The sequence below is a fragment of the Poromitra crassiceps genome, assembly GCF_964638095.1.
Source record: "Poromitra crassiceps genome assembly, chromosome: 15".
Taxonomy (NCBI): domain Eukaryota; kingdom Metazoa; phylum Chordata; class Actinopteri; order Beryciformes; family Melamphaidae; genus Poromitra; species Poromitra crassiceps.
The window spans coordinates 1079901-1093756 of NC_139634.1; the positions used below are offsets into that span (position 1 = coordinate 1079901).

The window sequence follows — 13856 nt, forward strand, 5'->3', positions numbered from 1 at the left end:
GGGCAGAGGAGCTGATGAGGGTGCTACGAGAAGTCATGCAGCGTGTGGACTTGCTGAGCGCGGTGGTGGCGCAGCGTGGAGAACGGCCGGAGGAGCCGCAAGAGAGACGGTGTTGGACATGCAGGGAACCGGGGCACCGGGCGAGGTGGTGTCGCAGCGGTCCCGGGGAACAGACCAGGTACGCGGGACAATGACATGGACAGCAGGGAGCCTGCTGGGCATGCGGTGCGGTTGGACACCTGGCCAGAGAGTGTCGAAAGGCTGTCGGGGACCGGAGGACAGTGGGAGAAGAGAGACGTGCAGGCGGCGGGCAGGTGAGACTCTGTTGGACGTGCCGTTCGCCGGAGCACTTAGCCAGAGACTGCACTGAGAGTGTGGAGGCCAGAGGGGAGACACAGGCTGGGGAGAGTGTGAGCGGCCGGGGAGAAGAGAACGTTGTTACGGTCAGGAGAACGGTGCTCCAGGGGAGCAGCCAGCGGGAAGAGAGAGACAGCATCTGCAGCGTTGTTACAGTCGGGAGAGCGACGCTCGTGTCTCCGGGTGAGCGAGAGGGGTTACCGCCGGGGGAACCGGCACAACTTAGCCGCTACACACCCCCCACAGTTGCTGTGCAGAAAGCCGAGGTGGAGATGGATGCCGGTGGTGTTCGCCCTGCTGCCCTGGGCACGCCGCCCCCTGGGGGAGGGGGACGGGAGGACGACCGAGTGCAAGAGCTGGAGGAAGACGAGGGGGACTGTTCAGATGTGGACGTGACAGACGAGGTCATGGCCATCTGGGAGGTCGACAAGCACGAGTGGAGACGCAGGCAGGCGGAGGACGTGGATATCGGTCCGGTGCTCGCGGGGGTAACGGCCGGACGCCGGCCCCCTGCGGAGGAGATGCACGCGTGTTCCGGTGTCACGAAGGGACTGTGGAACATGTTTTCGGACCTGTGTCTGACTGACTATGGGGTTTTGGCGAGGTTAGACCATGGAAAGGGGGAGTTCCAGAGGGTGGTGCCCAGCTACCTGCAGGGATTGGCGCTACGGTAGGCACACAGGGCCCCCAGATCCGGTTCCCCCGGATCCGGTCATTGTGGGCCTGAAGAGACACTCCGCCGTGTTCGTGCATTTGGCTACTGGGACAAACAGAAGGGGGACGTGCGGAGATACTGCAGGGCGTGTGATGACTGTGGGGCACAGAGGGGGGACCGAAAAGAGTGCTTCAGGTGGGACTAACCCCACTGGGGGTTGAGAGGGACTAATGTGCTTCAGGTGGGACAGAAGCTTTGAAAGGGGGGATGGAAATGGTGGTCGAAGTGAAGTGTGATAATGTGAGTAAGGAAATGGTGGTGGTTTAAATGGATGGGAAAAGAAAAAAGGAATAATGTAAATGTGGGGGTTATGTGGGGCTTGTGTTGAACTGAAATGTGGGGCTTGTGTTGAACTGAAATGTGGGGCTTGTGTTGAACTGAAATGTGGGGCTTGTGTTGAACTGAAATGGGTGTAAAAAGAAAAGGACTGTTTGTTGGGAAATGGAAATGTTGTTGTATGGGAATGTTAATTGAAAATGTGGGTAAAGGGAGTACTTGGGGAAAAATGTTATTGTGTTGTGTGTTTTGGTACAGGGGGATATGTGTGGGTTGTGGGTGCCCGCGTGGGCGCGGGTTATTGTTGGGCGGGGAATATGTAGCGATCTAGGGTTTTACATGTAATGTGGTGTTTCCGTGTTTAGCTAGGAACTGATGTGTGTGGGTGTGTTCCTGGGGGGAACGGTGTGTAAGTGGGCATCCTGTCTCGTGGCAGGAGTCAGTCTGTATATGGGAGAGAGCTGGCTGGTTGTGTGTATAGCTAGCAGCGAAGCTACCGCTAGGAGCTGTGTGTGAAGCCAAGAATAAAAGCCTGTACCAACGATAAGTCTCCTGGTTCCTTGGACGAATACCTGATCCGTTACAATATATACATGATCATATTCCTTAACGATCAATTATCGATCTTAGATTATTGATGCCTATAGTCTGAGAACATGTTGACATTCCCAGCTGTCTCATCTTTTTCCCTCTGTCATTATGGCTTTGCATTTCCTGCATTAACACTAGTTAGCCGCTTGCTAGCTAGTGTTAGCTAAATTGTTAGCCTCGGTGGCTTCTAATCAACTGCTCATGCTCACGACCTGAGCAACACATAAACCAAACGCACCTCACGACCTGAGCAACACATAAACCAAACGCACCTCACGACCTGAGCAACACATAAACCAAACGCACCTCCAACAACAGCCTGCTTTAAAAACCAAACTCATTTACCCGAGTGCTGAGGCGTGGACACACACACCAACACGCTCACACACACACACACACACGTATACACAGCCACACACACACACACACACACACACACACACACACACACACACACACACACACACACACACACGTATACACAGCCACACACACACACGCCCAGTTTAATTGCCATCAGTGTGTGAATCGATGCTCCACTCTGCAGCAACGAGCCTGAGGGTCTGTGTGAGAGAGAGAGAGGTGTGTGTGTGTGTGTGTGTGTGTGTGTGTGTGTGTGTGTGGTCAGTACCAGTTCATCTGCAGTTAGCACTTTCAAGACGACGCCGACCTGTAAAAAATTATTGAACGGTCGTCGAGGTCGGAATTACAGGTCAGAAATCCGGGTATCATTTTCAGCTCCGGTTTGTCCGGGTCGACGTCATCAAAGTGTTTGTTGACCTAATTTGAGGTGTGCAAACGTGTTTATATTGTTTATATTTTGCTCTGATTAGAGCAATATGTTGAATTCAACAGCTATTTTACCAATCACATTAGCTAGCTGTGTACGTTTTTTGTAACAGCGTGTGTTCCGGGGGTCAGAAAAAAATCCAAATTGAAAGTTGTGCTCAGAGTTGTCTTGGATGCAGTATTAGACTCCAACAGACAAAATAAACTCCAGTGAAACTCAAACGTGCGTGTGTGTGTGTGTTTGCGCGTGTGTGTGAGAGAGATCGAGACGTGTGTGTGTGCGCGTGAGAGAGAGACGCGTGTGTGTGTGTGTGTGTGTGTGTGTGTGAGAGAGACGTGTGTGTGTGTGTGTGTGTGTGTGTGTGTGTGAGTGAGAGACGTGTGTGTGTGTGCGCGTGAGAGAGAGAGACGTGTTTGTGTTTGTGTGTGTGTGTGTGTGTGTGAGAGTGAGAGAGAGACGTGTGTGCATGTGTGTGTGTGTGCATGTATGTGTGCATGTATGTGCGTGTGCATGTGTGCGTGTGCGTGTGTATGTGTGTGTGTGTGTGCGCCTGTGCATGCATGTGTGTGTGCATGTGTGCATGCATGTGCGTGCATGTGTGCATGTGTGCGTGCATCATGTGTGTGCGTGCGTGTGTGTGCGTGCGCGCGCGCGTGTGCGTGTGCGTGTGCGTGTGTGTGTGTGTGTGTGTGCGTATGAGTCACGACCGTGTCTGATCCCTCTGAAATCAGGCAGCAGTTGGTGAGTTTGGCAGCTGAACGGACAGAAAATCAAGGGTTTCCCAGAAGGCAGTTGACAGTAATCCTACAGTACAGCACTGTAAAGCCGTGTTCACACTGCAGGCAAATCCCATTTGTTTCTCAAATCGGATCTTTAAGATTATCTGCACTGCCAAAAATCACATCTGGGCCGGCAGTCTGACGTGATCTCAACAGATTTGTGTCCAGACTTCACCAACCTATCTGCACAGGTTGCTGTGGTAACGATGTACTGGCATCAGTAACTACGTACGTTGGTGACCCAGCTTTAGCTTTAGCTTAGCTTCCTCCCAGCTGTGCCTGTACAGAAGCCTGCCACCAACGTGCTAGCAGACAGTAGCCGTGTTTCCATTCAGTCTTTTTGCACAAATTCTAAGTAAACTTCTGAAAAGTTCACAATCTTTACATTCGAATCAGGTGCGACTCCATTAACGGCTGTTAAGTGAATTTAGGTTGTGTGTGTCTGTGTGCGGGTGAGACAAGAAAGATGGGGGGAGAGAGAGCGAGAGAGAGAGCGAGAGAGAGAGAATGCACATCAAAATGCCATTTCAGTGTGCATTCGTCAGGTGTCTGGTCTCAGACAACTAGCCGATTCAAACTTTGTCTTTTAAAACAATACCTTTTTGAAGGAACTAGGGTTGCCCCATCTGACCCTACCCATACCTTCAGAATGACCCTACCCACACCTTCAGAATGACCCTACCCACACCTTCAGAATGACCCTACCCACACCTTCAGAATGACCCTACCCACACCTTCAGAATGACCCTACCCACACCTTCAGAATGACCCTACCCACACCTTCAGAATGACCCTACCCACACCTTCAGAATGACCCCGGCCACGCTGAGTAATTAGAAGTGGCAATCTAACAAGAAACAAGACCCCGAAGATTTCGCCACTACAAAATACACAAAACTAGAATCTACATACGGTATACATATATATACACAAAAGCATTAAAATTAGGGATGCACCGATTGCCATTTTCTTGGCCGATTCCGATTTCCGATTTTTGAATAGTCTGACTTGCCGATACCGATTTTTGCCGATTCTGATTTTTTTTTCTAAAAACAACAATTGACAGCTTACACAAACGTTTTTGTAACTTTGTTTAAAAATTAAGATTCATAGAACAATTCTTACATCTAATGGGGATCCAAATAAACAAATAAACAATTCTTATCATTTGCATGAAGTAGGACCTTCTCACTCAAACACTCAAAATAAAAGTGTTCCAGGTTAGGCTACTGGACAGAGCTTTTTTGTGCAAATACAATGAATACAAAAATTAAATGAAATCCAATAGCCTATATCCCACAGCTATCATGCATTTACTTTTCCAAAAGAAAACAGGTGCAACAGAACATCAAAATGATCCATGGACAAGGAGTTTATAGACTGGCTCCAGACCAGTCCTCTTGAGTAGAGGGGAAATGAGTTTATGAGTTACAGTAACGATCTTCAGTCTGAATATCAGGCGGAGTTTACACACAGTCCGAAGTTTGGTATGCGTATTTTTATCTGCCATCCGAAAAAATATCGTCACGCACAGAAAACGTTGCACACTTGTGAGTCCGATGCATTTTTATTATTATGTCCGTCGTTCTCATGTCGTTCTATTTGCAATACGAAACAAATAGTCTCTCCTGTATCCACGTCACGTTACAACATGACTTGACAGGCTGAGGCAGCAGCGCTGATGTGGAATGGAAAAGCAGGTCGGGGAATGGTTATCATACTGGACACAATGCTCGCGTTCACCTCGCCAAGCCGGCTGTGCGCGGTGGCGGGTTGCTGGAGCACCGCTTCCCGGGTAGAGAGAGCAGAGAGAGAGGGGCCAGTGAGGTGAAGCGAGCCGCTCAGACCGGACTCCAGCCGAGCGGGACTCGGCCGCATCTCTGTCTCCACGGCTTATTTTCGACTTGCATGTGTGACAAACTGCGAGCTTTGTCTACTTCACTGACCGTGAAAAAAATCCACAACGAGGAAGGTATGCTGGCGTGTGTGGCGTGGTGGCTGGGTGCCTGTCTCGGTGCTTTGGGGTGCGCGCACGTCATGTGAAAATCGGCTCACAGAATCGGCTATTTAGAGTGACCGGAACAGATCACCGATCAAGGCCGATCACGTGAAAATCGGCCATTTCCGGTCACGTGCCGATCGATCGGTGCATCCCTAATTAAAATGAGCTTGTGAGTAATTCTCGTAACGCCATTCGCCCTCAATCTGTCAGTCAAACCTCGAAATTCCTCCCTTACCTCCATCTGTACCCCCCCACGCAGGACAGTAAACCCGGAAAAGTCACATGGCAGATGTGCTGTGTATTTCTCATATCGTTTTGTTTAATCCTGGCTTCCTCTGACGTGAATAGATCAATAAAATGTTTTCCAGTTATTCCTAGGCTGCAAACTTGTTTTAACATGCAAATCGGAGTGTTTTCTGACGAGAATAAAGTAACGTTAGGTTATGTCAGACTGTTCTCATCCCCATGGCAAAGCCTTCGCCTCGGCCATGAGAGGCGAGGAGCACTGCTGCACTGCTGCGCGCGCCCCCGCGGCCCGGAGCTTGCTGCTCGTGCATGAGCATACCAGAGGGGAGGCGGCCATCAGCACCTGACTGGCCGGGAGAGAGTGCTTCCAAGTCGGACTGATAATATAAACATCATTATTTGAGCTTATCCAGGTAAGATATTAATAAAGTAATGACACATTCAGCGGGAAACTAACTATAATTAAGACATGTGCCAACTTTGACAACGTTTGGTTCAGTATTTTAAGAGCAAACAGGTTTTTTTTAACTTCCTGAAAAGTTGCTGTTTTGGAGATTCGAGTTCCTGCCGCGACAGCGACGATATATATATATATATATATATATATATATATATATATATATATATATACACACATACACATATGTACACACACATATATACACACACACACACACACACACACACATATATATATATATATATATATATATACACACTGTATATATGTATATATATACATATATATATATACACTGTATATATGTATATATGTATATATATATACATATATATACAGTATATATATATACACACATATACACATATATATATATATACCGTAAATTCCGGACTATAAGGCGCACCGGTGTATAAGCCGCACCTTCAAAGTTGACTATTTTTTTCTTATATAAGCCGCACCGGACTATAAGCCGCGGGTGTTTTAATGGTATTTTTTTTTTTTTTTTTTTGTGTTTTAATGTTTAATTACCATATGTAATGCTCCCATTTATTAACATTTCAACAAAACAACATAACACAACACCACCTGTGTTGTTATTTACAGTGCACACAGTGTCATACAGTGTCATACAGTGTCATACAGTGTCATACAGTGTGGTGAAAAGAGGGCAAGAGAGGAAATTAAAACAGAAGTGGCTTTATAGTTAGAAAGAGTGCTAAAAAAGAGAGTTTTTTTTTTTTTTTTTTTTTTTTTTTTAAATCCATAGATAAGCCGCACCGTTATATAAGCCGCAGGGGCCAAAAAAGGCCAAAAAACGGGAAAAAAGGTGCGGCTTATAGTCCGGAATTTACGGTACATATATATACACATATATACATACATATATATACACATATATTCATATACATATACATATATTATGTATACACACACACCATTATTGTTGTTGTTGGGAATGTTGGTTTTTATCTTTATTGTCATCTTTATTTATTGTGTTCATAAGTGTATTTATCAACATTATTTATAGAATGTTGTTGGATCTTTCTGTGGACAACAAGCTGCTCCAAACTAATTGTCCCTGGTGGGATTAATAAAGTTGTTTTGAATTTAAAACGTGAACATCAGCCCTGTCTCTGCTGAGGACACACACACACATACACACACACACACACACACACACACACACACACACAACAAACCAAGCGCTCCCTTTCCCTCTGATGCCCCTGCAGGCAAACATCACTTCATCTGATCCTGGTCCAGAGACAAAAGAGAAGCTGCTGTACCAGCTGTACCTCTCTCCTGGCGCACAACGTATGACAAATCAAACGCCTCTTCCTCGTTGAACTGCTCCACCTGGCTCTCTCTAAAGCTTCTGGCATACTCTTCGCGCACGCGCTGGAGGAGGGGCTCCGGGGAGGGTGCACGCACTCTGCGCAGGCCAAAACAGAACATACTCAGTGCTCAGCTCGCTCCTCCAGGCAGTCTGAATGAAATTGAATGTAACGTTCCCAATTCTATGTATTAAATTCTAAAAAACGACCCTCAACATTTGGGAAGGCTAAGCCACACAACTAGTTCGTTATAATCGAACGTCATGCTTCAAAGGTGACTTTACGACGGTGAGGACTCAATCACAGCAGATATCCGCTGATAGCCTACCACGGAGATCTCACAGGCACAGGCAGCAAAACCCGACGCGCTGATAGAAAAATCTCCATGGACGCGCCGCGCTGCGCTCAGACCTCACCCCCCGACACGCCCCGTGCGATGACGTCATAATCGCCGCGCGCCCTATGCGCTTGGCTGGGCGCGAAGAGTATGCCAGAAGCTTAATGCAGACTCACATAATCTGTTTCTGTTCCCACCAACCCGCTGCAACAAAACAACACAAAACCACCTCCCTCTCCTGGCACCGCCCCTCTCTCCTGGCACCGCCCCTCTCTCCTGACATGTCACCACCCCTCTCTCCTGGCACCGCCCATCTCTCCTGGCACCGCCCCTCTCTCCTGGCACCGCCCCTCTCTCCTGGCACCGCCCCTCTCTCCTGGCACCGCCCCTCTCTCCTGACATGTCACCACCCCTCTCTCCTGGCACCGCCCCTCTCTCCTGGCACCGCCCATCTCTCCTGGCACCGCCCCTCTCTCCTGGCACCGCCCATCTCTCCTGTCACCGCCTCTCTCTCCTGGCACCGCCTCTCTCTCCTGGCACCGCCCCTCTCTCCTGGCACCGCCCATCTCTTCTGGCATGTCACCACCCCTCTCTCCTGGCACCGCCCCTCTTTCCTGGCACCGCCCCTCTCTGCTGGCACCGCCCCTCTCTCCTGGCACCGCCCATCTCTTCTGGCATGTCACCACCCCTCTCTCCTGGCACCGACCCTCTCTCGTGGCACCGCCCCTCACAGCCCCTCTCTCCTGGCACCACCCAGAACCGTGTATATAGAAGAGTCGCAACATCTCCATTCACTCCAATGGACCAGTTTTTTACTCTCAAGAGTTCCAGGAAGTAAGGTCCTGGATTAAGCAGCACTGTCGAGTTGCAGCAAAATGGACAGTTTGTGTTGTACTTTGAAAGTTTTTTTTTTCTTGAATCAAATTGTACATTATCAGCTTTATTTTAGCATGCAAAAGTAGCACGAGACCCCTTCCTGGCTGTTCATTGGCTAATGAGTCACACATTTTGGTCCTCTGCTGACGTCACTCTCTCTCTAAATTGCTCTGGCACCACCCCTCTCTCCTGGCACCGCCCATCTCTCCTGGCTCCGCCCCTCTCTCCTGGCATATCGTGATGGGCGAAAAACAACAAACATTTTGGAACTCATCTTTTTAGTTCCGGTATGTGCCGGGTCAGTCTGTCAAACCCCGAGTCCTCACCAATACCCCATGCACGCCCCCTCGCTGTTATCGTAGGGTACTGCACACTGCCTGCTATGCTGGTGCAGTCGCTCAAAACACAGGAAGTGGGACAGCCAATGAATGAGCGGCAATCGTCTTCGTCAAATGAGTTCAGTTCAGGTCTGTTTATAGCCCCGCCTTATCACACAAGCATGTCAAAGGACTTTACATAGCATGTAATCCAAGTGGGCTCTGTCTGTTTCCATTTGTGTCCCACTGATGATGTCACAGCACAAAATCTCATCGTATGACATCACTGATGATGTCATAGGCATTGTGACATCATCAGTGATGTCATAGGCATTGTGACGTCATCAGTGATGCGAAGTTGAGCGATTGTGCGCTGCACATGCCAATAGAGCAGGGCGAGGCCACGCAGCAGCCGACCTGCGGGCGAGACCGTGCAGCGGCCGAGCTGTGGGCGGCGAGCCTGCACAGCGGGCTATAGGGTTTGGGGCCGAAACCCTAGTACATCATATCTACACAACACAGGTTACATACATTTACTGTACATACTACAGTACACGTTTGACTAGATTACTGTACATAGCAATTAGGGATGTCAATTTTCGGTTAATTTCACTTTCGATTAACCGACGCTAATAATCGATTAACCTATCGGTTAATTCATAATTTTTTAATATAAAAAAAAAAAAAAAAAAAAAATGTTTTTTTTTTTTTTTTTTTTTTTTTTTTTGTCTATTTACTCAATGAACTCATGCCCAAACAAGGCGTGTCTATTTAGATGCTGAAATGTTAATGCTTTTTGTGTTAGAATTTCTAACACAAAAAGCATTAACAAGCATTAACAAAAAGCATCAACATTTCAACACAAATTCTTTTTGTGTTAGAATTTCTAACACAAAAAGCATTAACATTTCAGCATCTAAATAGACACGCCTTGTTTGGGCATGAGCTCATTGAGTAAATAGACCAAAAAAAAAAATTTTTTTTTTTTTTTTTTTTTTTTATTAACTGATAGACCGACAGCAATAACCGAACAACGACGTTAGCGACGGTTAATCGATTAACGGTTAACCGTTGACATCCCTAATAGCAATACTTATACTACACAAACACAGCATGTCTTTAGAATGTGGGAGGAGACCCACACAAACACGGGGAGAACCTGCAAACTCCACACAGAAAGGAGCGGGGAGGAGATTTGAACCCACACCTTTCTTGCTGTGAGGCCACAGTGCTATAACCTGACTCTGCCAGATGGGGGCGGTAACAGTGCTAACCACTGAGCCAACACGTCGCCCGGATGAGTGACTCCTGTGTTGAGTCGACGAGACCGAATGAAGCCTTCTGTCCAACTGGGACGTTGCTGCTTGTCCAATAAAGTCGTCCAATCACATCTGAGTAACATCATGTTGGGCTCACATGCTATGTCTCGTCCAATCACATCTCAGCATCATGTTGGGCTGACATGCTATGTCTCGTCCAATCACATCTCAGCATCATGTTGGGCTGACATGCTATGTCTCGTCCAATCACATCTCAGTATCATGTTGGGCTGACATGCTATGTCTCGTCCAATCACATCTCAGCATCATGTTGGGATCATATGCTATGTCTTAGGTACTTCCTGTTGACCTAATTCTACGTAAAGAGGACATGAAACATGTGACTAGCTCATTTGCATTTCACCTCAGACAAGACAGCACACTGCTTTCAAGTCGGACATTTACCTACATTTGATAGAACGATTAACATTTCAGCTTTTCACCAACCAAGAGAGACAGAAAGAGAGAGAGAGAGAGAGAGAGAGAGAGAGGAGAGAGGGGGGCCAGAGAGAGAGAGAGAGAGAGAGAGAGGTGTGTGTGAGAGAGGAGAGAGAGAGGGGGACAGAAAGAGAGGTGTGAGAGAGAGAGAAGAGAGAGGGGCAGACAGAAAGAGAGAGAGAGAGAGAGAGAGGAGAGAGAGGGGGGACACAGAGGGCCAGCAGTTGAATAGGCCTGTCCTACAGGGCACCACCACGGGGGGCGCTCTCGTCTTAATTGATGTGCTGTTATCATCCGTTTTGATTGTCCATTTCTTGTCCGTCTCTAATTTTGTAACTTTGATCCATGTCTTACTGTCACAGGGCACCTCTGTCACAGACAGGGCACCTCTGTCACAGGGCACCTCTGTCACAGGGCACCTCTGTCACAGACAGGGCACCTCTGTCACAGGGCACCTCTCTCACAGGGCACCTCTGTCACAGACAGGGCACCTCTGTCACAGGGCACCTCTGTCACAGGGCACCCTGGAAAATGAGAGCTTGCTCTCAAGGACCACCCCTGTATAAATAAAGTCACATACAAATATAAAATACAATAAAAACTCACCTGTGTACTTCACTGTACTGCACAGTACTGTGCAGACAGCCTAGTGAATAGTGATGTCATCAAGCAGCGCCCTAGCTGGTGAAAAGGGGAAACGTTGCTCATCTTTCTACCAAATGGAGGTAAACGTCTGACTTGAAAGCAGTGTCCCGTCTTTTTGTTTAGGTGAAATGCAAATGAACTAGAGTCACATGATTACATGTGTCATGTCCTCTTTCAGTTGACAGTTTGAGTCAAGGTGTCTTTATTCTGTACATTGTTATGTATTGAAACAGTTTGACGGTGGCTTTGATGACGGTGATACTGATACGATACGATACGATGCGATACGATACGATATGATACGATATGATATGATCTGATATGATCTGATATGCTATGAGGTTAGCCGGTATCACGTGTAGTAGATTAAAGTATCACCAACAGGCCCACATAAAGAGACACATGTTGTGAATGGAGGCGCTGGAGGTTTTGTATGGATTTTGAAAGCTTAATGAAAACATGTGTTTGTGTTTTATTGCTGTTTACATGGTGTGCTGTCGTTCCTGGAGGGAGTGATAAAAGAGAGTGTCATGAGCTGACAGAGCCTACCGTGGGACGCTGAATCAATGCATTCAGAATGAATATTTCATCTATTTTATCCATCTATAATATATAGACGTGATGACGGTAGTGCATGGATAGAAGATGCGTTGTGGGGCAGGCAGGAGGAGCTGTTTAACGTCTATGTGAAAGAATGGCTCCGCCCGTCACAAAGCATGTAAAAAATGGCATGCATCACAAACCAAGCGTCCCCTCGCCTCCGGACCTGCTGGCAGTGCAGCCACACACAGCATGCAAACAACCACAGATCAAAGCACACCAGCTGCAACACATAACCCAAACGCACCCCTCTCCCCCCCCCCCCCCCCCCACCCCCGGTGTCTCAAACCAAAACCAAGCGCTCCCTTCACCTCACAGCCACTCCACCTGACTCACCCCCCCCCCTTTCAACCTCATATCTCTCATCTCTCTCTCCATAGCAGACTGATTCACACTGACACCAGCTGATCCATAGCCACACGCACCCCGCCCCTCTCCCCTAGCTGCTGCATCCCAAACCAAGCGCTCCCTTTACCACTGGAGCTGCTGCACAGCCTCCAGCAGCCAATGAATCACCTGCTCCTACAGCAGAGGTTAACACACACACACACACACACACACACACACACACACACACACACACACACACACACACACACACACACACACACACACACACACACACACACACACACCTCCCTGTCAGCCTGTCAGCCTGTCATCCACCATGAACCAAGCGCTCCTTTTTCCTGAATGTCCAACATGCAAAACCTCCACCTCACAGCAGAGAATTATGCAAACCAGGAACGGCTGCACCCCCCATCCATCCATCCATCCATCCATCCATCCCACTGCCCCGCCCCCCTGCTGTGTGATGCATCACAAAGCGAGCGCTCCCTCCCTCCCTGCTGCATGCATGCAAACCTTCACACATCATCATCATCATCATCATCATCTGCTCCTGTAGCAGAGATCCATGCAACAAAGCCAGTGCTGCACTGCATCACAAACCAAGCGCTCCCCTGCTCCACACACACACACACACACACACACACACACACACACACACACACACACACACACACACACACACAGAGAGCAGCTGCTGCAGCAAAAACACAAACCAACCCCCAGCAGACCCCCCCCCCCCCCCCTACAGGCGTGTGGCGGTGTGTAAACCGAGCGCCCCCCCCCCCCCTTCCCGTGTGTGTGCAGTGTGTGTGTGTGTGTGTGTGTGTGTGTGTGTGTGTGTGTGTGTGTGTGTGTGTGTGTGTGTGTGTGTGTGTGTGTGTGTGTGTGTGTCTTACCTCTGGAGCTGCTGAAGGCGGTGTACCAGGACAGGGAGACCAGCCCGCAGAGCCCGAACAACAAGACCGTCAGGAAGGAGACATTTCTGAGCCTCATCTCCCCGGGACCATGTCCAGAGAGAGAGAGAGAGAGAGGCAGGGAGAGAGACACTGGCAGACACACACCGAGACCGAGAGAGAGAGAGAGACACCGAGCGAGACAGGGACAGAGAGAGACGAGCAGCTCTCAACGTCGGAGCAGCACGACTGAACCGCGCTCTGTTTGTAGCGCTGCGATCTGAGAGAGAGGGAGGAGACTGAGAGAGAGAGAGAGAGAGAGAGAGAGAGAGAGAGAGAGAGAGAGAGAGAGAGAGAGAGAGAGAGAGAGACGCTGAGAGAGAGGGGGGTTAGGGTTTAAGGTCATTTGTCATTTTATTTATTTATTTGTTTATTTATTTGTTTTTTTTTATAATATTTGTATTCAGTTGTTTACATTTTTAAACCGCCGGCGACACTGCTCATCTAATATTCATGCCAATATAAAA

At 48.3% G+C, this 13856-nt stretch overlaps 1 protein-coding gene across 1 annotated transcript in view; it reads right to left on the reverse strand.

Moving 5' to 3' along the window:
- The window catches only part of LOC310790362 (alpha-1,3-mannosyl-glycoprotein 4-beta-N-acetylglucosaminyltransferase B-like), a gene marked incomplete at its 3' end in the record, with an annotated part of 103890 nt that extends 90431 nt beyond the window's left edge, over window positions 1–13459 (reverse strand). The window contains exon 1 of the mRNA XM_083652045.1: window positions 13333–13459. Coding sequence (XP_083508171.1) covers window positions 13333–13429 — 97 coding nt within the window. The 5' untranslated portion in view covers window positions 13430–13459. The remainder of the gene's footprint in view (window positions 1–13332) is intronic.
- Window positions 13460–13856: the final 397 nt, after the last annotated feature.